Here is a 26,403-nt window from a genome sequence, read left to right as displayed (position 1 = left end):
TATTTTGACAACTTTATGGAATACACGAAAATAAAAGGTACCTGATAAATCAAAATTTGAGAGCGCGCAGCGCGAGCAGAAAGTTTTAATATTCAAGACAGAGCCAGAAGACTGACATTTTTACAGAGCGCTTTTTAAAAATCAATTTGTAAATCACACAAAATAATGAAAGTTCGATTCCGCGGTTGAATATATTTTGTATATTGACTTCCAAACTTGATATTTAAACTCCATATTGAACAAGATATGAAAATCACGTAACAGGCAATGCGAGTGCGAAGCGCGGTCGAGCAAAAATTTTATATAGTGACATGAAATAGGCCTATTATTTTCATTTTTTTTATTCCAAGTCTTCCAGTCATCTTATTTTATTCACTCCTCTTCTTTTTTTCTCCTCGATCTCTTTTCCCTCCTTTTTTTCCTTCTTTCCTTTTATTTATTTATTTTCTCCGCCAACAGGGGGGGGGGGGCGGGCCCCTCGGGCCCCCCTGGATCCGCCTAGGACAGTACATTAGATAGAGAATCGGCAAATAAAACTGGGGGGGGGGTAATGTTAGGAGGTATGACACGGGGCAGCAGGGCCAGCCCAGGGCCAGGAGAGGTGGTCTTGCACGATTTCCTGAGAACTTTTCTTTCCTTTCACTTTTTCTAACTGATATTTAAACTCACAGTTTCAACAAAAAAATATTATGTTTTGTTAAAAAAAGCAAAGCAAGGCAACAATATGTCAATAGTAAAAACTGACAGACGAGTTTGCCTTTTCAAAATAACAACAACAACTTAACTCAATGCATGCGCTATGCAGATCATGTGATGAGAATGCTGCCTTTGGTTTGCTGTTGAACATGGATGCTGGTCAAAAAGTCTCATAAAGTTTACCACAGCTGAAAAAGAGCATAGTCTACATGGTTACACTTACAGCCTTGGTAAGTTGATAAGGACTTCTCAATGACCACTTTTAGAATGGAAATCATTCCTAGTCACAAATCGGTTTGAAAAACAATGGTTTTAGGCTTTTTACATTTGTCGTAGTCTTACCGTACGGTATTTTGCTCGGCTAGCGGCGCGGCACCGGCTTCGTACGTTGCGCTGCCCGGGCCTGACCCGGCCATGCCGGCGGCCTGGAGTAGAGTTGTTCCGGCTATATATTGCCTATATAAGCTTTTTAGTTTAGCTTAACTTAGCTTAGCATAGCCATATATTATGATTATGAGCTAGCACTTTTGATACTTGAGGTAATCATATTAAGTGTCCTATGATCGGATTCTGGTTGAGATTTAATTTTAGACCAAAACTCAAAAGCTTCGATCAGTCTCTGTTTTTGGTTGTTCCGCTGAACTGCGTTGGCTCACTCACCAGTAAAATGTCAGAAATTGTTGAATAAATCCCCAGAAAGGAAGGTTATTCCTGTCTAGTTGAGATTAGTCTTGAGGACTCCAGGCATGTTTTTAAAAATACTTCTTCATCATTCATGGAGTCTTGACACTCTTCCCAAAGACTTTTTAAGAGACTGACCAAAGTCCAAAACAAAGATGGATTTCCCTAGGAAGTAGGAAATCCATCTTTCCAGATAAAAATCACGTAAATGGTGGTGATTTTATTTATTTTTACACCTTCCTAAGCCTCATGCGTATGAAGGTTTAAAAAATTGGTTGATAAAAATGTGCGCCGATACCTTATGTTGCTTCTAAAAATGAAAATGAAAATATAGTTACTAAAAATAAGTTAGGACTGACCCCTTAAAAAAATAAAAAGAAAATTAGATTTGGCGGCTGTGACTGGAAAATGTTAATGAAAATATTCCCCCCCCCCCTCAGGTCAATGTAGAACGCTTCCAAGATTCATGGTTGCCAGACGTCTGTAATCACTATCGATATTTGTCTGTAATCAGGGCCTCCACACCTTCCTACTGGAAAGGCCTAGCAACGCTTTTGATTGGCATAATTGGGTTGACTGATATTAAGCAAGCAGGATGTTGAATTCAGATCACATGAATGACTGGAAAGCCCATTTTTCTTTGTAAGTACTGTAGTATAGCATAGGTCTAAATTCATCACCAATACACAATTAATATAAATTAAGATTGTTTTGACATGTTAGGATATGCCATCAAAATACATTTTGAAGGAAAACAATGAAATTTCCTCTTGATAATCTTTCTCATGCCTGCTTTAATGTTAGCATCAAATGCTATTCTCTATTTCTGCAGATGAACTGTAATTGAGAAAATCCCATCAAACTCTTGGTAGACAGATAGGAAAGCCTGGGTCGAGGTGACAAGGACCAGTGAAAGAAAGTTATACTCGGTAAACCTTATTACATCTGGCTTTTTGGATGTCATTTCTTCAACAAACATCATCCACTTAAAAAGTGACTATGGAATACGAGCCTGAAGAAAGGCGCCCTCTCATAAGGACCATCTCGGAAGATGGAGTATTTGACTCCCCTCAGACTCCTGTCTACTACGAAATCTCTAGTAAAAAGCGAAGGGTGGCGTGTTTCATCATCTTGCTCACGGAAATGCTCGAGAGACTTGCCTACTATGGCATCACTTCAAACCTCATCCTCTTCCTCAATCTAGAACCCTATAACTGGTTGTCTTACAATGCAATGCACGTCTTTTTTGCCTTCACGTCCGTTTCGTACATATTTTCAGTCATTGGGGGATTGATTGCGGACACCTACCTGGGTCGCTTCAAGACAATTTTTATCAGCCTTGTCATCTATGTCATCGGTGGTGTATTTTTCGTGCTCATGGGCTATGCCACACTCGATCAAGATTTTATGTGTGATTTTTGTGATGAACATGATGTAGTAAATGCTTCGAGGACTGACCCCACAGGACACAAAATTGAACCTGCACCTGCCAAATCTCCAGTGACTTGTCTTGGACCGTTGTTGGTAGCCACTCTCTTGACGGCGATTGGAGGCGGGTCGGTTCGAGCGAACCTCTCACCGTTTGGGGCAGAACAGGCAAGTACAAACCCACATTAATTCTCAATGTACTGGAGAAAGTATGTTATTAGAATTTACAGTGTACCCAATGATCCAAAAATGCAAGGGGCAAAGGGGGAGGTTGATCCGGTATAACGTACAAATTAACCAAAATAAATGCTTTCTAAAAACATGTAGTTGGGAATAAGGAAACAGTGTTATTTTTGTAGTACAGTACATGGTGAAGTGTACACCATGTTCATGTAAACATTAGTGTTTACACATTTTACATGTGTGTCAATAGCCAGGTAGCTATGTAGTATTGGGTCAATGACAGCTAAAGTACTTAAAGGAGAATGAAACTCTTGGAGCAAGTTAGCTTTTGTGAAAGCAGAAAAATCAAAGAATAAGATCAACAAAACTTTGAGAAAAATAGGACTAGCAATAAAAAAGTTATGAGCATTTGAATGTCGAGATCACTATAGCTATGGAGATCCTCCCATTGGCAATGCGACCAAGATCTGTGATGTCACACACGTACAACTCTCCCATTTGGACACTGAAAATATACCCCAAAACATCTCTTTTTGCTCATATTCTAATCATATGACAAACGATTCATCAATGATATAATGTTGTGAAACCTCTGTACTTGTCATCTCATAAAGAGAACACCTCACCTTGTGACAGACTCTATAAAAGTGAGAATATAAGTGAAATAATTAAGTACTAAAGTAATGAGGGAGTTGTACGTGTGTGATATCACAGATCTTGGTCGCATTGCCGTTGGGAGGATCTACATGGCACTAGTGATCTCAATATTCGAATGCTCATAACTTTCTTATTATTCATTCAATCTTCCTCAAACTTTCAACAATATGTTTCTTTGATTTTTCTCTTTGATATGGATTCAGCTGGTTTCAAGGGTTTCATTCTCCTTTAAAGGGGAATCCAGCCTTGGCCATAAAATGTTGTGTTGGGAAGGAGAAAAATAAATTAAACAGAATGGTGAAAGTTTGAAAGAAATCGGATAAGCAATATTAAAGAAAGTTATAGCTGCTTTAAAATTGATATCACTAATACTATGTAGATTTCAAATTGGCAACTGGGTAAGTAAATTATGACAAGAGGCAAGGACAACTTTCCCATGGGCCATGTACTTTATTATCAGGGATTTGTGGTTTTCTCCTAAGTACCCATTCCCCTGAGGCAGTAATCTAAATATAACCCAGGTACATGTAGTATATTGTTTTATGTCCTCATGAAAGAAAAATATAATTTGAAATAGAACTTTTGGGAAAAATGAAATTTTAGCCATGATATGTATTGGAGTACATGGAAGAGTAGTCCTTGCCTTACATCACTATGACATCCCATATGCGACCAATTTGAAGTTTCTTGTTGTTTGTCCAATATTGTTCAAACTTTCACCTATCAACTTGTCTGATTTTTCTTTTCCTTATAAAAACAAGTTTTTATTTTCCTTATAAAAACAAGTTTTTATTTAGGTTGGATTCCCCTTTAATAATTTTGCATGTACATGTACATGTAGGTCATAGCATGTATGGATGAATAACATAAATTCCAGAATATATTACTGCCTGTGCAAAGGTTGATGACAAAGTACACATAAAATATAGGTCTACTGTTTGTAAATCTGAAGTACCTTTAGAACAGACTATACATGTAGGTACATTATTGTTTTTGTGGATAATAATTTTATGTTCACTTGCCAAGATCTGTAAACTGTCTTTATCAGACATGTACGTTTTCTCAAAAGGTATTAAAACAGGAATATGGCCTTATTTTGTTTGTACTTCCACGTACTCTTTCTTCAAATATAAAAGTTGATTAAAAAAAAAACATACAGTCATTTATATTGTACATGTAGACCATTTTAACAGGGAATCCCTAACATATCAGTGATTTTCCACTGACCACTGTTGTAAAGTACTGAAATCAATAGCAGGGTGCTACATAAGCACTTGCCCGATTGCCTGGGGCAAGTAAGAGTTAGAGTCGGGCAAGTGTTTTGAAGTAATAGTGCTGTTGTCGATAGGCCTCATATCGACATTGATGTCGACATACAAAGGATTTTCAATGTTTCCGACATGTCGACACACACGCACCCACATCGATATGTAAACATAAAATAAAAAGGGGTCTAGCCTAAAGTCACGAGTGTAAAGCTTAGCTGAAAAGTTGGAAGCATTTATCCACAGTAATTGGCGTGATTAAAAGGTTTATTCAGCTTAGCAGCGCATTAAATGAAAAAAGAATACCTGCGAGCTGCGCGGCAGCAGAAATACGTCAGTGCGGGGCCGGCCTGCCCGATCGAGCCACCCTTGATCCCGACGATCGCTCTAGATCTATATCTAGCGCTATAGCGAGCGTAGCGTAGTAGCATTACCATACCCATCCACGGAAATATGTACCCATCGCTATTCTCCGTGCTTGATAATACGTTGCTCCTCAATGCATTACTTTTCACATAAACGTGAGTAGCAGCGAACATGTGACCGCCGCAATTGAGCGCTTACTTCATATCACGAAGTCACAGAAAACTTCCCTTCCTTCGTTTGGAAATCGTTGCACGGATCGCCGCGGAAGTGATACTGAAATTATCGGTCGATTCTCATTATTTTTTTTGTCAATTGGAGGAGCTTGCGTTTGCAGCACATGTGTACCAGCGTATAATACGCAATGATCACTGTTGTAATTGGTGATTCTCAAATTGGCTCCGAGTGTTATTGCGCTATGCTTTCGAGACCGGATCGTGGTACAAAAACTACAAAAAATGTGGATTAATCTGTGATTTTGGAAGTGAATTCACTATAGCTTAGTGAAAATGTTTCCCGAACTGAGCCTGTATTATATAGATCTAGATCTAGTGTGGGGATATCAGTTATCACTCGTGTCAAGGTGAATACATTTGATTGAGAGTGTTATGTTCCACGCTCGAATTATTTATTTTTTATGTTAGGGAGCCTAGGCTAAATTACAGTCCCTTTTTCATGTCGACATTGTCGATGTCGGGATTAATTTTTAAGCGACATGTCGACATGGATTTTTGTTCCCGACAACAGCACTATGAAGTAAAGACCAAAACTATTTGCCCAAATTGGGCAAGCAAAATTCTCACAGTAGAATGACCAAAATTAGGGTCAATATGATATATTGACGGTAATTGACCCTAATTTTGGCAAGATAAGATCACTTTGGATAAAGAAATGCAATAACAATGTAGATCAGTTCATGTCAAAAGAGAGAAAAAGGTCAATGGTTTATAAAACCGCAAAACTTTCTTTTGGAGAGGTAAAACTTTTTCTTTCAAAGATTTTTTCGGGCAAGTGAAATAGATTTTTGGGCAAGTATATTCCACCTATACCCGACCAGGCAAGTGCTTCTAAAAACTTATGTAGCGCACCCTGCAATAGGTTGGCAGTTGGCTTGGGGTGTAAAATTTGTCAATGGAAATCACTATGTTGTTTGTTTCTCTGTGTGATTCCTTCCTCATCTGATCTATGAACAGAAAATATTGTGACTGGTACATGTAGTAGAACCACAACTTCCTGATGAATCCAGTTTTGCCTGTTATGATACTATTAAATGAACAATGAAAAAAAAATGAATAGCACATGTGACTATCAACCAGGAAGATTACTCTGATTTTGATGATTGTTATCACATGTGATTTTTTTACTGTAAAATTCACTTTCAATGTACTGTACATAATGATATACATGTTCATCTTCTGGAACAATGATGTAGCAGTATGTTGACCCAGAAAATCAAATAATTTTTTTTTTTTTACATCCTTTGATCAACATTTCCTCCACAGATTGGCACTAAAATGTACTACTGACAGCAGCACTTGAATATCAACTTTTTGGCAATTTGAATGAATTGATTTGAAATTTCCATTGCATTGGAACTTGTTTTCCTTTCAAAACAATTTTCATTGTTTTATATACAGGCAGAGGTACAACTGTATGATAGACCAAGTTAATTTGAAAATAGACTGCTGTTCATCAAGTGTTTACGTGTGTTTTCTTTTTCAATTGGGTATGCTGATACATGTAAAAACTCTGTTTATCTGCATGAAAAAAATAATAAAGGGCCAAAGCATATTAGATGTTGCACAGCAGACTGACTCTCCATGATGTTATCAAAATAGAAGACATTTAATTTTGCCTTTATGTCATTATTTCCTTAAAGGGGAATCCAGCCCTGTTTATAATATGTTGTGTTTAAAAGGAGAAAAATAAATAAAACAGAATGGTGAAAGTTTGAAAGAAATCGGACAAGCAATAAGAAAGTTATGGCTGTTTTAGAATTGAGATCTCTAAGACTATGTAGATTTCAAATTGGCAATTGGGTAAGTATATCATGACAAGAGGCAAGGACAACTTTCCCATAGGCCATGTACTTTATTATCAGTGTTTTGTGGTTTTCACCCAAGTACCCATTCTCCTGGGGCTGTAATCTAAATATGGAAGAGTAGTCCTTGCCTTACATCACTTTGACATCCCATATGCGGCCAATTTGAAATCTCCATAGGTGTAGTGATTACCAATATTCACAACTTTTAAAAATTCATAACTTTCTTATTGTTTGTCCGATATTGTTCAAACTTTCACCTATCAACTTGTCTGATTTTCCATTTTCCTCTAAATGCAAGTTTTTATTTGGGTTGGATTCCCCTTTAAATTGCTGGATCATTGTCATATGGGCATCTGTAATGCTAGTGAGTCAATTATCAAAGTCCACAATTAGTATAATCAACTTTAGTAGGCCTACTACTCATTCATTGCGCAAACCACTGGAGGCTTGCAAATGATTCATTGTAACTAATTATGCAAGATGAATTGATTCATTGTTCTGGATACAAGTCGGGGGGGGGGCAAATTTTATTTTGACGGGGATGTGCCTCACAAAGTTTAACCTTAAAATGGGGGTCTGAGGAACTGTGTTGTCTCCCTGGTACATGTAGTTTGAAAATTAGGGACTAAGTCTTATCTCTGATTTAGACCAAATGTTTAATAGGTCTACCATATTTTTGACTTGTAGATTGAAAAGTGTTATAATTTCATGATTTGTATATTTTTTATTTAACTTTTGTTCAGGTAAAGCATGAGGGCCCAGATATGATCAGGACCTTCTTTAACTGGTTTTACTGGTCCATCAATATTGGTTCTTGCATAGCATTTGGAGCTGTGGCCTTTGTGCAACAAAATATAAGTTTCTTTTACGGTGAGTTACACTGTACTTGTAATCCATGTTTTGAATCTGAGTGTAAAGTCCCCAATTACATTGGTTGCTGGATTTACCTTTTCTTCACATAAATATTGAAATTAAGATATTAAGGTATGATATAAGGAGATTCGATCATTTTGAGATACCGGTAGCAGAAGAGTCTAGTATATACATCATAACTGAGTATTTTGAGCTGCACAGCTCCCCAGGATCCGTACAAGAACTGTTCATTTCTTTTTTGTTTTTGCATAGAAAATCATTGCTTTGAAAATAAATTCTTTGAATCAGGTCAGGATGAAAATTAACCCTTCATCTTTCACATGGTATGGTAATCATTGAACTTGATTTTTGTCTCACCTGCATAGCAGAGTGAGACTATAGGCGCCGCTTTTCCGACGGCGGCGGCGGCGTCAACACCAAATCTTAACCTGAGGTTAAGTTTTTGAAATGACAGCATAACTTAGAAAGTATATGGACCTAGTTCATGAAACTTGGCCATAAGGTTAATCAAGTATTACTGAACATCCTGCCTGAGTTTCATGTCACATGACCAAGGTCAAAGGTCATTTAGGGTCAATGAACTTAGACCATGTTGGGGGAATCAACATCAAAATCTTAACCTAAGGTTAAGTTTTTGAAATGTCATCATAACTTAGAAAAATATGGACCTAGTTCATGAAACTTATACATAAGGTTAATCAAGTATCACTGAACATCCTGCATGAGTTTCACGTCACATGACCAAGGTCAAAGGTCATTTAGGGTCAATGAACTTTGGCCGAATTGGGGGTATCTGTTGAATTACCATCATAACTTTGAAAGTTTATGGATCTGATTCATGAAACTTGGACATAATAGTAATCAAGTATTACTGAACATCCTGTGCAAGTTTCAGGTCACATGATCAAGGTCAAAGGTCATTTAGGGTCAATGAACTTTGGCCAAATTGGGGTATTTGTTGAATTACAGCCATAAATTTGAAAGTGTGTTGGTCTAGTTCATAAAACTTGGACATAATAGTAATCAAGTATCACTGAACATCCTGTGCGAGTTTCAGGTCACATGATCAAGGTCAAAGGTCATGTAAGGTCAAAGAACTTTGGCCACGTTGGGGGTATTTGTTGAATTGCCATCATATCTCTATAAGTGTATTGGTCTAGTTCATAAAACGTGGAAATAAGAGTAACCAAGTATCACTGAACATCTTGTGCGAGTTATAGTAGTTTTCAAAATCAGCACTGCTGCTATATTGAATCGCGTGATGCAGGTGAGACGGCCAGAGGCATTCCACTTGTTAAGATTACCGGGTACCTCTGGAAGAGTATAATAAAAGGCAATAGTAGCAAGCCTGTCAACTCTAGAAAATATGAATTCCAACCGTTTCTTCTTACTTCAGGATACATCATAGTGTGTGTGGCCGTGGTTCTCTCATTGATGGTCTTCACCTGCGGACGATGTATGTTCCTGACCAAAGAACCTACCGGCAGTGTGCTCCCAAACACCTTCAAGATCATCACCCAGGCGTTCAGGAGACGCAAGATGAGGAAAGAACTGAGTATCACAAGAACAAGGTACATTTCAGTATTTTGGGTGTTTGGGTGTTAGTGTTAGGTTGTGAAGAAGTACAGTTTGGTTTAATAGGGTTGGGATCATCATTAGGGGAATTGTTTTTCCTCCAGTGTTGAAGCAGGCATCGTATATATAATGTACAGTAGTTTAGCACTTGTACTCTCCCTCATGGTCTTAAAGCGGAAGTTCACCCTGACAAAAACTTTATTGTAAAAATAGTTGAAAAAAATATTAAAAGATATTGCCAAAGGTTTGAGATAAATCCATCAAAGAATTAAAAAGTATTTAGAATTTTAATTATTTGATTTGTGACTTCATTATGCGAGCAGCATTCCTACGTAGCAAATGGTAAAAAATCTATGAATTTGAAATGTCATTTTCTCCGAAAATTTACCTACCTTTTGTATATCAATAAACAAAATCATTTCATACCCGATCATGAAAGAAAACAAAAATAAGTCATCAGGAACCATAAAAAAAATTAAATTCATGCATTTTATATTACATAACATATGGGGCACCTGCTAGTTTATAATTTCACAAATCCAAAACTTAAAATTCTAATAACTTTCTTTATCTTTAACAGATTTTTCTCAAACCTTCACCAATATTTGTTATTATTTTTCTGCTATTTTTACAACAAAGTTTTCTTCGGGGTGAACTTCCCCTTTAACCTGTGGTTGTAGACAGTTTATACCTTATGAAAGACACAGACATTATGGAGAGACATGTACATGATGAGGAAAGAGTTGAATATCACATTCTGTATCATCAAGAGATGACTTTTGATCAAGTGTAGAACTACCATACACCTTATAACTGGTTGGTCATATGATTTTGTAATAAATTGCATTTTTCCTAAACATATTCAATTATGTTTGGTTCAGAAAATACAATATTAGCAACAACAACAAAAAATTTGTCAATTGCAAGTCTTAGAGTTTTGCTGATATTTGAAAAGGCCAACCTAGTCCTGAGTTTCATTATTATAATTGTGGTATAGCATTCGAAAGGTTTGTTATCACAAAGGAAACAGCAATGAATGAAAGCAACAATATGAAACCATGATATCTACAATTAACCATGATGATGGATATGAGTTCATTGACATGTGACTGACAATAGAAGGAAAACTTGATTATGTTTATAAATAAAGAACAATGATATGTTTAGAAGTATTATGTTTCACTTCCTCCTGAGTATGTTATTTGTTGTTTTCCCTGTAGTATTATTACCTCATTTTAATGGTAAATTAGTTTTGTTGTACATAGCAAACATTGATTTCATGATGTCTATAATGCTTTGTTGTATAGTGCGAACAATTATTAGATTTTGGGGTCATGGTGTCAAAGGTCACAGAAATCATCATTTTGGCCTCCCTGAAAATATCTTGTTCTTCTGTTAACTGAAGAACCATTTAATGTCCACTTCAAACTTGGTTAAATATTAAAAGGATTAGATTTTGGAGTCATGAGGTCAAAAGATAAAGATTACAGAAGTTATTTTGTGTACTTGAAAATGCCATGTAGAATCATTTGCAGATTCTGTCCAAAACTCGGCTGAGTTGTCTCATGTATTCATATTTGATCTGATAAGATTTTGTAGTCACAAAGTCAATGGTCACATAAGTTATGTGTGCATGTATTATTTTAGCAAAGACTATTTTCTGTATTTTCTGTATTGCTAAAAACTGGATACTTCAGGCTAGTACATGTATATTATTGTGGTTTAATTGACTGTCATTAGTGTTGATAATCAATTTGAATTCCCCATCGTTTTGTTTCTTTGTCTGTTCTTCTCTCTAATAGTCACATGCTGTCATCCTGTCCCAAGGTGACTTTCCTTGACATGGCTAAGAAGCGATATGGAGGAAGTTTCCATGATTCAATGGTAGAGGATGTTAAGAGTCTCAAGAAAGTCATCGGCGTCTTCCTTGTTCTTGTTCCGTACTGGATGGTTTACTTTCAGGTTTGTATAATGATCCCTCATTGGAAGACTCAAGCTGAAATATGTGACTATTGAAATTCTACCACTGATTTTGACTTTATTTTCAAGGTATTAATTTTAATTAAGATTTGATCATGTCCACGTATCTGCTGATAAACACAATACAGCATGCATTTATAGTACAAAATTACAAAGATGACATCTGGAAAGAAATGGAAATCTTGAGTGAAATTTGGTGTCAAATATGCAAATAAAATTTTCACGAAAAACATTGTGCATATATATTTTAGTCATGGTAATTAAAAAAATTGTGTATGAATTTCTTTTTTATACTGGCTTGTAGTTTATGTTTTAAAGAATGTGTGTGCTGAATCGTGGCACGATTGCACAAATGGTGGCTGAGATCTGAAGGGGGCCATCATGGTGCCCCCACTCCCTCCCCCAGTCCTCGATACATGTACATCTGAAATAGCCCTGTCCTGAATAGGGTCTGAATATGTTTGATTTTGTTAGTTTTTTTTTGTTTCATCTTGTAGATGCAGAGTACATTTGTACTCCAAGGTCTGCATATGAGGTTTATGATACCAAAACACAACAGTACAGAGCCCTCTCCATTCAATGTAAGTACATAATTATACAATGGCTTTAATACCAGTCTCATGCACCTTTAATTATAACAAGCCAGGCGTAAAAAAGTATTCCTTCTACCTACCTCATTCCCAAGAATAGTAAATTGATGTGGCTGATTCACAAAATTTATGTGTTGATTCACCATCTTTTACCAGTCCTAGGAAAGGAAATCACCGAACTTTATTTGTTGCCTATATGGGGGAGAAATATCTCTTTAAAATTTGTATTAACTATTGGCGAAAAGTTGGGACTACTTTACTGTATCAGAAGATGAATGAGATCTCGTCATAGGTATGTTTCCATACATGTTCATGTATTTTTTAATTAAAGCAGTCAACATACCCCTTGGTCTTTGGGTGGTCAGATATAAAATACAGATATATAAAATATCTGTCTCCTAGAAGTAAACATTAGTTCTCATAAATGGTCTCCAAAATCCTTTTCTCCAATCCATCTTATTTTATATCATATAAGTTTTAGTTTACTGACCCTAATAACAATGGCCTTTATGGCAATTCAAGACGTACATTTATGGATAGGTTTTAACACCCATCTAAACTCCCTACTGAATGATTGCGCTGAAAAATGGTATGCATTTCATTATTGTCACCCTCCACCTCAAAGCCCCAACAATAAGTCGCCAGGCAAGGTTTTCTCTAATTAGCCAAAATAGTCATGTATGGTCTCCAAAATCTTTTTCTCCATTCCATGAAATTTGTAGTTAAACCAGAAAGTAGGTACAAGAGTTTCTTTGATACCATTTTTTTTCTAGATTTCTGGACATAGCTTGCACAGTTTGTTAACCCTAAAAGGCCCTCGACATTTTTTGCGATTAATCCGCCGCGCGAAAATTTTTGACCGCGCCGCTCGCTGACTTTTTACTTTCAAGTCTCGCGCAAATTTGCGATGCCCTGGTACGCGGTTGCAAAATTACGCAACATTATGTAAGTGCATGTCAGACCCAAAATTGCTCAAAAACATGAATTCATGTACAAATCCAATGCAAATTATGTATTTAGCCAAAATTCATAAATGTATCATTATTTCTACTTTTACTGATTAAATTAATTAATTTTGTCTTGTTTATGAGCAGAATTAAGTCTGCAACAATTTCCATCAAAAAACAATAAAAAACAAAAAGTCAAAAACAAGGAAATGCATAAGAAATTAAAAAAACAATAAAATTTGCAATACCAATTTTTTTTTTTATGTACATTTGATCAGAATCCTACAAAGAGTCTGAAAAAAAAAATAGCAATTTTGGGGCCATAATGAGTTAATAAGAGCAATCGTTTTATTCCATGCATATATTATCATAATTAATTCATTAATTTTTTTTTTTTTTCAGAAAAATTAATCATACAGCCTTGTAGATTTTATCGCACACTACCACTGTGCAAATCTTCGCGGCGATCGACGGCCGAGATCTCTGTGAGATGGGTCCAAATAATCCGGCTCTTTTAGGGTTAAAGCGACTTTACATTGACAAATCATGGGGAAATCAAGGCTAATCTAAAAAAACAGAGAAGGGATTCAAGTCTTTCACTCGGCTGCATGCCTGGGGTGTTACGTAATAGACGCCGGCGTGTCTGGGAGGTCTAATCTGAGGAGAGCAATATTTAGTAGACTAACCAACCAGAAGTAAACTGCATGTTTTTACTTTGAAACATGTTACTCCACAGAGGTTATTTATTTTGCTTTAGCAATCAAGAGACCTACTATGAGTCTAGGAATTGGGATTGTTGGAAGCTGGAACTGCGACGACCCAAAGTAAAATAACCATCGGTCAAATTCGTGTGCTGTCCGAATTTTATCGCATTAGTCCGACGGGCGCTCATGACGGACGGATTATATCATGCAAGTCAATTGGCCTTTTGCAAATTTCCCCATGATTTGTCAGTTGCCAGGCCCTTTAAAGGGATGCTCCAGGCTAAAAATATTAATATCTAAATAAATAGAATAAAATTCATAGAGCAAAATGCTGAAAATTTCATCAAAATCTGATAACAAATGGCAAATTTATTGAATTCAAAGTTTAGCAATATATTTTGAAAACAGTTAATGCACGTCATAAATTTTCATTAGATGGGCTGATGATGTCACATCCCCACTTTCCCATTTATTACATGTACATGAAGTCATATTTTTTTTAATTTTTTCATACACATGTGAATGATATGTCTCCTTGTAATGAAATAAGTTGCAGCAATGAATATCTAATGCTCGTAATCAGTTGCTATTCCAATATTTTTGGTTCTTGAAGGAATAAACCTCATATCATATAATAAAATACAAAAGAACAAGTGGGGATATGACATCATCAGTTTGCTCATTGAATATTCATGAATACATCCCGAGAACTGTTTGACTGAAATAATGCAAATTTTAAAAATGCCATAACTTTGTTATTCCTTATCCGATTTTGATCAAAATTTCAGTGTTTTGTTTTGTCTGATTTTTCTTAATGTGTTCAAGTTCAAATCAAATTATTTCCAGACTGGAGTACTCCTTTAACCCAAACTTCAAACCTTTTTTGTTGAAGCTCTTACTGTTATTCTTCTTAATAATTCATGTACTTGTGTGAGTTATTTCTTTTGACAAAGCTCTATACAATTTTGCAGCATAGGATTTTTTTTTGTTACACTGAAAATATCTCCAATGTATTTTGGGCAACTTGTGGGTTTGAGGTGGAAGGTCATAAATGTGAAGATAAGTCCTTTATAATAAAATATTTATGATACATAACATTTATGTAATTTGAAATGGTACAATAATTGTATTCACCTTTCTTATAACTTTTCTCTCCTTTTAATGTCAATAAATTCTGAAAAAAGAGTCAGATTGTGACTTTTGAAAAATGACAGTAGTTGCCTTTATAAGTATGTTGTCATTCATGCATGACATAGCTGATCACTTTTATTTCCATGCATACATATATCAGAGCTGCGAAGTAGTACTGGTTTTCAGTAAGTTGAAAAATGAGAAAGATTACTGGTGGTTTCATGCAAATTACTGATTTCTAAAGTTTCAGTTTATGTGTTGTCCAATGGTATTTCTGTGAAAATGCTGATTTTCTTACCAAAATACTGATTTTCAGCCTTTAAAATACTGAAATTTCTTGATCAGGTTGGCATCTCTGATGTATGCAAGTCCGTAGGTGTGGGAATACTTCTACCAAGGTGTCTTGCTGGAATCCTTTTCATAAGTAAGTTAAGCTATCTTGACTTGGGGAGTACTTATTTTTGTCCTACGTGTCAATTTTGTAAAACAGTTTCCTGTAGCGTGGCTCAGCCTCTTTGACGTTGTGGTGGTGATCCTCCTCCTGCCCATCCTTGATCGATGCATCTACCCTCGCCTGATCCGGAGGGGATACAACATCTCCCTCTTCTATCGCATCCTCTTCGGAATGATCTTCAGCATGCTGTCCGTGCTGACTGCCGGAGGGTTGGAGCTGGCACGGAAGCACTGTGTGAACGACGTGCCGAACTGCACCTTGAACGAGACGATGCCGAACACTCAGGACAGCTACAATGCAGCAGACATGTGGATCTTCTACCAGATTCCTCAGTATATACTCATTGGGATTAGTGAAGTACTGGCCAGTGTAGCAGGTGAGTTCAACTCATAGATGGAGCGTTGTGGCCCATTGGATTAGTCTTCGGACTTTGAAACAGAGGGTCGTGGGTTCGAATCCCAGCCATGGCGTAATTTCATTCGGCAAGAAATTTATCCACATTGTGCTGCACTCGACCCAGGTGAGGTAAATGGGTACCTGGCAGGAATTTATTCCTTGAAATGCCAACGCGCTGTAAAAGGCTGCGAGGCTAAAGCCAGGGTAATAATATCCAATTAAGCGCAGTGATATGCGCTATATAAGCATGTTGGTATTATTATTATTATAGATAATATCTAGGAAGTCTCATCGTCCATGGGAATTGTAATTTCAAAAAGTTAGATGTTCAGGAGCTTGAAAAAAAAAACTATTCACTGAGATACTCTTCCCTTTGACACAAATGGCCTCATTTATTTTAGATAGAGCGATTGGGTCTGAATAGGACATTATTTAGATAGATTGTCTAATAATTGAAATTTAAATTAAAAAAAACTAAAAAAAGATTTTCCCATAATTAAAGAAATAAAGTCTTTTCACACCAGCAAAATTTCACATGATGATGATGAAATACATGCCATGTTAGTAAAAGGATATTTCATCGGATCAATCTTTAACCAGTCTTCATTGTTTCCTACTCAGTTGGATTGTCAAATACTGGCTACTGTGACTAGAAAATAAATATAGAGCAAAACTTGCAGTGAGCAAGAATTATGAGATAAAAATCTTTAACAACAACCTTAATCGTTACCTGGGCCGAGTTGCATAAAAGTTACCATTATGGTAACTTTACCATCCAATGGTTACTTGCATGGAATCCTTGATTTTGATTGGCTGTTGAGCATTGTACCATGGTAGTTACAATTCGATGGCAAAGTTACCATGCAACGGGCCCCTGGTCATGTTGATGATAATTTTGAAATGGTGAAATCTCTCTTTTAAAAAATACAACTTCTGAAGATCACCAATTAAATATCAAGCACTTTGTCCTGTAATTTGTTATTGCTTGGTTAAGATCTGTCTCAATTTGCTGATTATTCAACAACTGCTTACTCATTTTGTATCAGAATCGTTTGACTTTTTCTTCCTTTTTTTTCATAGAAACTAATTGGATATTTGTTGGATTAAATCCCCATCTTTTAATGTTTACTGTGATAAAAGAATATTCTCCTAGAAGCATGTATGAAAAGATGTGTCTGAAGATATAATGCAGAGATGATCATGAAACCCTTGTCAAATTTTCTGAGGAAATCATATTTTGTGGAGCTACTCAGGACAAAACTAAAACTTTGAAACTCAAGAAACTCTCTGTTTATTCTTTGGATTTTTTTTAACCAATTCATTATTCATGTATGTTTCTTCTGTTTTGTTTTTTTAATAATATAATTATCATTAAAACCAACTTTACATCATGGTGACCTTCCCCTTTAGATATCTACCGGTATCCTGTTTTTCAATTGCACTTCTTTTTTTTTTCTTGTAGGTTTGGAATTTGCCTATTCCCATGCACCTAAATCCATGCAAGGTCTTATCATGGGTCTGTTCTGCCTGTCCAACGGTATCGGATCCCTGTGTGGCAGCGCTCTGGTGGCTCTACTGTCTATTCCCAAAATAGGATGGTTCAACCCAGAGGACCGTGGCAACATCAACGATGGGGACCTTGCCTACTATTTCTTCATGCTTGCCGGAATTCAGCTCATAGCCACGGTGATCTTCTTCATTTACAACCACGGTAAGGTCTTGAATAGCCACCCCGGCCAGCAGTCAGGACCCAACAGCCTGAAATCATCGGCTAGAACAATCCATGTGCAGCGGAAAAATTCCACATCTGGATCGGGGGAATGACGAAAGTTGTTGGAAGGGAGAGAAACCTTTGCGCGTGAATGGCCGCAAGTGACCATGTGATCAGTGGTTAGTGTTTTGTGACCCATTGTGATACAGTCAAACTTGCTTTTAGTGACCACATATAGGGAATGACCACAAGACCGCAAGTTGGTGTCCCTTGAATTGTAACTCCCAGTGTGCAAGAGGACGACCTACTCTTGAAGACCGCTTTTCTTGTCTGTCTAGGGCAGTATTTATACATACAGGTATGCTTCCACAGGAGATTTTGATGAGAAGTTAAAGCAATATTCATGTTGATATGATGGAGAGAGCTTGAAGTTCTTCAGGCCGAGCACATGATAACAGATCTTGAGATGACCATTGTGCGTGTCCCTACTGGACTATCGTTTCTTCTTCAGGATAAGACCACTTGTAGGGGTTCTTGAAGGTGATTGAATTCATTCTTGAGAGCTAAGTGTCTACAAAGCTGCAGACTTTGTTGTGGAAATTGCATTTCATGTGGCTCTGCTAATTGGATTTAAGACATTTTGAGATGTGAAAAATGAAGAAGAGAGAGGAAGAGAGGGAGAGAGAAAGGGGGAAGGGCTGGAGAAGGAGAGAGAGATGCGTGAGATGGGTTTATAATACACCGAGAAGTGACATAATTATGTAACAACTATGAAGATAGATATTATAAATAAGCATGATATATAAAATAAAAAGAGGGTATGAATTTTAATTCCCCTTATATATTTGATAAATCATTTACATTCCAGAATGATTATGCAAGAGTAATATGCATGGCACACAATGCACATTGTACAAAAATCTAAGTAGTGTTTTACATTATCTTTAAATATGTTTTTGTACATGTTTGTTGCATGTGTGATATATTTGATGGAACGTGATCCTTTCACAAATGTCTGTAAAGTGAGTGATTCCTGACTTGACGCATGGATGGTGACCTTTTCTATACTAAATAATACATCCCTACAGTATGTACTTAATTGAGCACTATGTCAGGCATAAAGTTAGGCGTAACTTTAGGAACAACTTTATGAAACGCCACCCATGTTAAGTCCACCTCGCCACAAGAGGCATAAAATCTTAAGCAATGTTTTATAATAATTAAGCAAGAATTGCCTCTTCAATAAACTCTTCCATGGAACTACTTCTTACTTACTTTAATACCTACTTACTTACTTACTTACTTTTTTTTTTCTTTCTTTCCCACTTACCAATTACTTACTCACTCACTCAATACTTATTGGTTGTTGAGACTTGAAGCATAAAGCTTATGAGCCCATCTTGACAATTACTATGCTATTTTTATAGATAATGGGAATATTTTGAGACGATGGTGATGGTGCCAATGCTTTTCAACTGAAACCATGAACCAAAGCAATTTCTTATTCTTGTACATGAAAATCATATACAAACTTATATGTAAATTGGTGCCTAATATTACTGTTGAGCTATTATATGCAGATAATTGCATTATAGATTTTATACTTTTATTCTATCCTTTTCGGTGCACTTATAAATTCCTTAGTTATAATACATGTATGTTTTGTATATTGTTACAAGCATTATCTTTGTTCATTGAATCTACATTTTCTTCCTTCATGTATCTACGCATATGGTTTTCTTCGTTATTTCTCACTAGATTTTGGGAAATAAAGTGTAAAATCCTACAAAATCAATTTTGTTACAGCAGATATACATATATATCTTTATTTTATTTGAATTATTAGAACTTAAGAGAAAGAAGGCTGATGAGGCACTTGGTTTTACACATTGCAGGGGCATGTCTCAACCAATGTCAAGAATAGTGACCTCATTATGTTGTTGTATAGTTTTCATTTTGTTTTTTCTTCATTCATCTTTTATGAGCTGCTTATCTATTTCTAACATTTTGGTTATTACAATATATTTCCATTAAGTTTAGTTTCTCTTTTATCATGGATGATGTTAACTAGGTTGAGCTAACAAGTCTTCCTCATTACCCTGTAGGGCTCCAAGAACTTTTAATAATTCTTCAAGAAAAAAACATGTTTTGTCAAGAACTCTCTAAATAATATTACTTTTTTTATTGTTCATATTGTTCATAATGGAGGACGATAATACAAAACACTTCCAAAACACAGTGTTGAAACTGCAACATCAGTGTTTACAGAGGACCTTATTATGCAGTTTACACGAGTGTTGGGTTCATGGTGTTTATTCAACACCCACTTGTGTTATTATACACATTTTTTTTTGTACACTATTTGGTGTTATGTTCAAACTCCATGTTTTTTTAAAAACCGGGTGGGTGTTTCATAAAGCTGTTCGTAAGTTAAGAGCGACTTTAAGAATGACTTGTGAACCTTCCTTCCGCGCTGAATAATCACCAGTGAACATTTAATGGTGAATATCATTTACCACTAGAAAGGATCACCAGTCGTTCTTAAAGTCACTCTTAAACAGCTTTATAAAAAGGCCCCCTGGAGCTTCACCTAAGAAAGCAGACCGATGGTGTTCTGAGCACCTGTCACACCTTAACAGGATAATGTCTGCAGGTGAACAAGGATTTCTATGCAATTTTTGTATGAGTCCTATCTGCTAGACTTCTATTCTAATTGCATTGTATTCCATGTGACCTGCATGTCAGAAGTATGGGTAGCATGTGAGAGGTTCAGGTCTGCTAGTTTAAAGATAAATACCAGTTGTGGTAACAATCTCAAAATGAGTTCGAACAGAATCCAATAAAATTACCACCAAAGTGTTTGTATGTATAAATAAAAAAATATATGCCATATAACCAAAAGAAAATGAGTAATTGCTGATAAATGAGCAAAACCAGCTTGGAAGTCCATCACATGTCTGGTATTTTTCGAAGCAATATTAATACACTGTCCCACATATGCCTTTCTGTGTTAGTGATCATTAGAATTATCGATTTTGAGCCAAGATTTCATGATTTTACAAAGATAATAGTGTAGTAGGTTTCACGGTACACCATGTATCTTTCTTGGGCATATGTTGGTCCTGAAAAGGACCACCCAATCTCTACTACTACACTATTCTTCTTCGCCATGGAAACCTTCAGAAGTTATATTACAAAGATAAGTTTACATTAATGTACCAGATTTCGAGTTATGATATTTTGACAATTAATCTTGATTTTAAAGACTTTCTCACGAAATAATTGTTTGCTGCAACTACTGTCTTTTTACCTTGAAGGTGTTACGAGGTACCTCCGTCTTGACTTTGTGTTACCTAAGTGAGAGCTGCTTGGGGGGTATAGCAGAGGTTCTCACCGAATGTCATCATCTTGACCAGGAGAACTGACCCTCAACCTACTCGCAAATTGCTCTGACATACATAGCTTGCTCAATGCCTGCATAATTGACCTTTTACATGTATGTGTTTGTTGTCAGTTGTATACCATTCTTTGCCAGTAAAACACTTGTTTATCTACTCCTGGAATACCAATAAGTGATGTGTCTTGGCTGCGGGTAAGCCAGACTGGCTCGCTCACCTCTCAGCAACCATGGGTGAGATACGTGCTAGGTACTCTTATATACTTTTCACACTGCACTTTTTGTCCTTGACCCCGGAAAATTGGTGGGGCTGAGGGGGGTCTTTTCCTGGGGTTAAACATAGCCCACTTCGTTTTCACACTGGGTTTTAGCAAAGTGGGCTAGCATGGTAAATAGTACAGTACTATCTGGCCCTGCAAAAAAGCAGGATTAGCCGGCATATTGCGGTGCTAAGAGATGCAGTGTGAAATGAAACTGGGCTAAGGAAAAGTGGTGCTAAGCATTGGCCAAAAACAGAAGTCAAAATTGCACGTTAATCACGCTCTGTATGGTAAAATCATCAATTTTCATAAGCTGTGCGATAGTCTGGGGTTAAGGCGTTAACCCTGGCTAAGCAAATAGTATGGGGTTAAGAAAGACAGTGTGAAACCAAAAAAAGATAGTATGGGGTTAAGAATAGTCTGGGGTTAAGGATAGTATGGGGTTAAGGAAATGCCATGTGAAAAGCATATTAGATGTAGAGCATCTGCAGAGACCGTCGGGTAACTCAAGTCACACGCAATGCTTGCCCAGAAAGATGCCACGGGGCTTTTCAACACTAGTTTCTACAGCTTGTTGAAGATTTCTCTGAAGTTTATCATTGACAGATGTTGAACTTGACAAGGTTTATTTCTTGATGTTTATAAGCATTTCCACTTTATACATGTATAGAAAAATCTTTTAACCACCCCCCATCCCCTTCTCCCCTGCTGGTCCCTGGGGCCATATAAAAACCTTGTTGAGTTTCTTTCAGCCCTTTGACATTTGATAAAATCAAATGAATAAGCTGAATTTAGGCCATTTTTTGTTTTTACTTTAGGTTTTGGCTCTTCTATGCATAATTTTTTTTTTTCAAGTTCAATGTTTTGAAGAGTTTGTCTACACTGACAGGTTGTCATTTTCTTACATTCACCATAGTAGCATTAAAAAAATAAAAGAACCTTTTCTGAAATATGTATTTAAAAGCTGATGTTATACTCAGTGCAGAGAACATTCATGAATTGATACCAGGGTCCCCATAACTTAAAACTAAGCAAAGTGATCATACAACACATTTTGATTGTTGAATCCACTGACCATAATAATGTAAAATCAACTGTTAAGATTCATCATGCAATGGGGTCTGTGTATTCTCCAGGCTTAGTTGATCAGTTCAAAGGAATATCTATCACTCAGGGATTGATTGAATCATATTTAAGTTTGTAATTGTGAAGAATTTAATTAGAGTTAAATATAATGTCTTTCTGATGACTTAAATCTCTCTTTTTTTGCATTATTATTTTTGGGGGGTTATTTTAGGACATAATACAGAAATATCAGTCTTTGAAGTCATAATTATACAAGTTCACATACTTTGGGGACACTGTTCTTATGTTGAGAACACAAAACTTTACACTGCATATCTACATGTAGTTCAATGGGTAGTTCTTATAGTTTGCTGCATATATTGACTCAGAATAAAATGTTTAACCTTGATATTTCATATTCCTTGTAAATTTAGCAAGAGATTATAAACCCCATGATGAATGGGATATATTTTCATAATTTCAAAGTTTTTATAATCTCACATGACAAACCATGCTTTTCTTATGACATTATTGAATGATAATGTACTGATAGTATCAATGAAAACTAAAAAAAAGCTATGGTCCATATTCTGAAGTCAGGTTTAACTTGGACCATGGTCTAACTCTGTGCTAAAATTATAGGAAGCCAAAAGTTAAAAATTCTGTATATATTTTATATTTCTTATGTTCACTATTTTATTTCTTTTTGCTTTCATAATGAAGAAAAAATACTGCAGTTCTTATTCCTAGATAATTTTGAACAATTTGGGTGTCATATGAGTTGATAAATTGGATGTGTACTGTTAGGGATTTGTGCCCCAATTGGCTCTCCATAGTTAAACCACAACTTTAAACCAGGGTTTAATTTAAACCCGAGTTCAGAATGCGGGCCCATGTGTCTTACATACAACCTTCCAGGACAAAACAAAATAAGTCTCTGAATTTTCTAAATGGATTCTTTAGGTAAACATAAATGTGAAAATCGAAAATCTGTTCTGGCGGGTACCGAAGATACATTTTCCCTGTCTTGCCATCTCACAATGCAATAGTATGTTCCAATCAGAGAGTAATGTATCATGTTTCTATTTCACGTTACTCATACTGATGTAGGAATGATTAAAAAGTGTCATTATTACGGTTCTTGACATCACAACTTTATTTTTCTTTCTTTTCTAAATATTCCCACCAGCAAAAATAAACTTGCTAGGCTTAAATCATTAACAGTACAATATTTGTGTTTGTGAATTGAAGATTTATTACTATGGAAATTGGTTTCATGTCATGTGTGTCACTGTTCCTTATCTTGCATTTTGCATTCAATTTATTTGTTTGGAGATATTACTACTGTAATTGCAATATCTTGATTAATTTGCAATTTTTTATGAAACTAAAAGATTTCATTTGTGTGAACAGAAGTGTATTGAATCATGATGAAGATATTTTTATTTTATTTTCAGTAATAATAAAGACAAAGATTTATAAACATCGTTTTGTGCGGAGTATTTTTCTCATTATATCAGAGTGTATTCGAATAATCTGTTATTGATCGAATTATTGTTTGGTTGGCCGATTGATATTTTGATAGATTGATTTGTTATTTTATTGATTGATTGATTGATTGATATTTTAATTGATTGATTGATAGTTTTATTGATTGATTAATCATATTAATTGGTTGGTTGGTCAGTTGATTGGTTGATTAACAGATGTTGAAGGCTTAGCTGGTGATTGGTTGTTTGGTTGGCTAATGGTTGATTGATTGAATGGTCGGTTGAGTGACTGGTTGGTTGATTGATCGAGCGATCAATTTATTCATTTATGTATTTATTTATCTATGTATTTATTTATTCATCCATCCATCCAGAATAGTTTTGTGAATGGTTGTTTGGACGGTTGATCGATCGGTCGATTTTTTTTATTATTGATAGATTGATTGAGATTGCATACCTATTTTCTTGCCGCTGAACAAATACATTTTTGTCTCGCCTGCATAGCAGAGCGAGACTATAGGCGCCGCTTTTCCGACGGCGGCGCACAGTGGGCCGGGGCGAAACGAAAGTGCGCCAAAAGTCATTTTGGGCAATTTCAGATTTTTAATTTTTGTCATGCTCAGCTGAAAGACAACACTTTGAAGAATACTTCAGCAAAATATTTCTTTCCGGAATTTGCATAAAGGTTGTTAATTTCCTACCTCAAATCGTAAATGTGACATTTTGCGAAATGCCGCGTAAATGATAACCTAGTTGAAAAACAGGCCATTTCACAGGTAATTTTTCATAAAGGAATCTGAAATGGCTCCCACATAATCCTGATATATTCTTTTTTTCGTGTGAAATGGTTCAAAGTAGATAAAAGACACCTTTCAGGAGGTTTATAGGATAATTATTCCTCGAAATAGGCTGATAATCCATGTTTTTTGCATTTACATGAGAAACGTTTTTATTTCCGTGGATTTCCGTCTAAATTCTATCAGCATCATTTTTCCCGACGTCTAAGCTTTAAGTCGATACCAAATTTAGCTGCCCGTTTTTGCCCGTTTTTATGTTAGAGCCAATTTTACTTGACAAATCACCCCCAAAACGGTCATTTTTATACCGCGCAGTCATCGCAGCGCACCGTACGGGGTGAACATTGCCGTTCATTTTTGCAAGGCGAGCCGGGACGGCGAGGACGATTCCCCTTCCATTCCATGAAAATGACATGAATTCCGGGTATAATGTAAACAAAATGAAGGTTGATAACGCATATAAAGGCTACCCATCCCTCTTCCACAGATAAAAGTTACTCGTATAATAATTTCAGCCAAAAACCCTCCTCATAGTAATACATTCGTGGTGTAATACTCTGCGTTTTACCCAAGTCTACACAGTTTTATAAAGCACGGTTAATATTTTTCAAATTTTAAAGTATTTTTTGCAAATCTAATGATCATTTTGATGCCATAAAATTATTTTCAGGATCTCATACACACTTTTTAGGCATGTGAGAAGCATAAACCAACATTCACTCTGGTCAATCTTAAAGTAACACATAACACAAAGTTTATATACTACACATTGTTTAGCGTAATTTGTCTTTTCACAGATAGGTTTTTAGTAGCCAATCAAAATTTGGTATCAAGGTGATGTCATATCGGCTTTAAATTATGTTCAGTCGATTCTACGCCCAAAATTACCCTTAATCAACATGTTAAAGTAAAAATTTAACACGGAATATAATTTTGGCGCACTTTCAACTCATTCTGGCCCACTGTGCGGCGGCGCACAGTGGGCCAGAATGAACCCAAAGTGCGCCAAAACCCATTTATCACACATTTGTACTATTAAATTTGGTAGATAGGGGTAATTTTACCCGTAGAATTCAATAAAAGTATTTTCAAATATTGATGATGTCGTCAAAATACTGTTTTCTGATTGGCTGTTAACATTTGAGAAGAAATTACATGTTCCTAATTCTACAATAAGTTTCAAATTTTCAGAAACTACCTTTAGAGAAATTTCAGCAATAATTAAGCATATTAGCAAACGGCAAACACACAAACAAACAAAAAAAGTCTGTGCTCGGGGTACAAGTCATTCAATTGGTGACTTGAGTATCGCTTAAAGAGGGCGCCCTACCATGAATCCGGAATTGTAAAATTCAAAGTGAAATTGTAAAAAAAAAATGAAAAGGAGTATTTTTATTCCCTGGGTACAATGATTAACCACACCTATACATGAATTAAAATGGATTGATACCAGAAGTGGACAGTGAAATCTTTAAAATAATGATTCCAGTGATAAATAATAGAGGCCGGGTCCTCTGCAGGTTAATCAGTACAAGGTCCTACAAGGCCTACCTATTTCACCAAGAACGGCGTATATAAAGTTATTCCGAATCAGAGTCTCTCTCTACTATCTCATCAACTATTATGTCTTTGGTGAGAGGATCTTTTAGCATACTTTGAACATCAGGGGGAAGAGCTAGGCTGTGATTGTTGTACTCTTAAAAACTTACTACTAAT

At 36.1% G+C, this 26,403-nt stretch overlaps 1 protein-coding gene across 1 annotated transcript; it reads left to right on the top strand.

The window, feature by feature from the left end:
• The first annotated feature begins 798 nt into the window (after window positions 1-798).
• On the top strand, window positions 799-23,883 carry LOC135157955 (solute carrier family 15 member 4-like). The gene is made up of 8 exons (XM_064115164.1): window positions 799-926; window positions 2,210-2,973; window positions 8,061-8,187; window positions 9,587-9,761; window positions 11,568-11,727; window positions 12,243-12,326; window positions 15,608-15,947; window positions 17,430-23,883. Exons 2-8 carry the CDS (start codon window positions 2,377-2,379, stop codon window positions 17,789-17,791), a joined length of 1,845 nt encoding a protein of 614 aa, XP_063971234.1. The 5' UTR covers window positions 799-926; window positions 2,210-2,376; the 3' UTR covers window positions 17,792-23,883.
• Window positions 23,884-26,403: the final 2,520 nt, after the last annotated feature.

This window comes from Lytechinus pictus, chromosome 2 (assembly GCF_037042905.1).
Source record: "Lytechinus pictus isolate F3 Inbred chromosome 2, Lp3.0, whole genome shotgun sequence".
NCBI lineage: Eukaryota > Metazoa > Echinodermata > Echinoidea > Temnopleuroida > Toxopneustidae > Lytechinus > Lytechinus pictus.
This window is presented reverse-complemented; position numbering and strand designations above follow the sequence as displayed.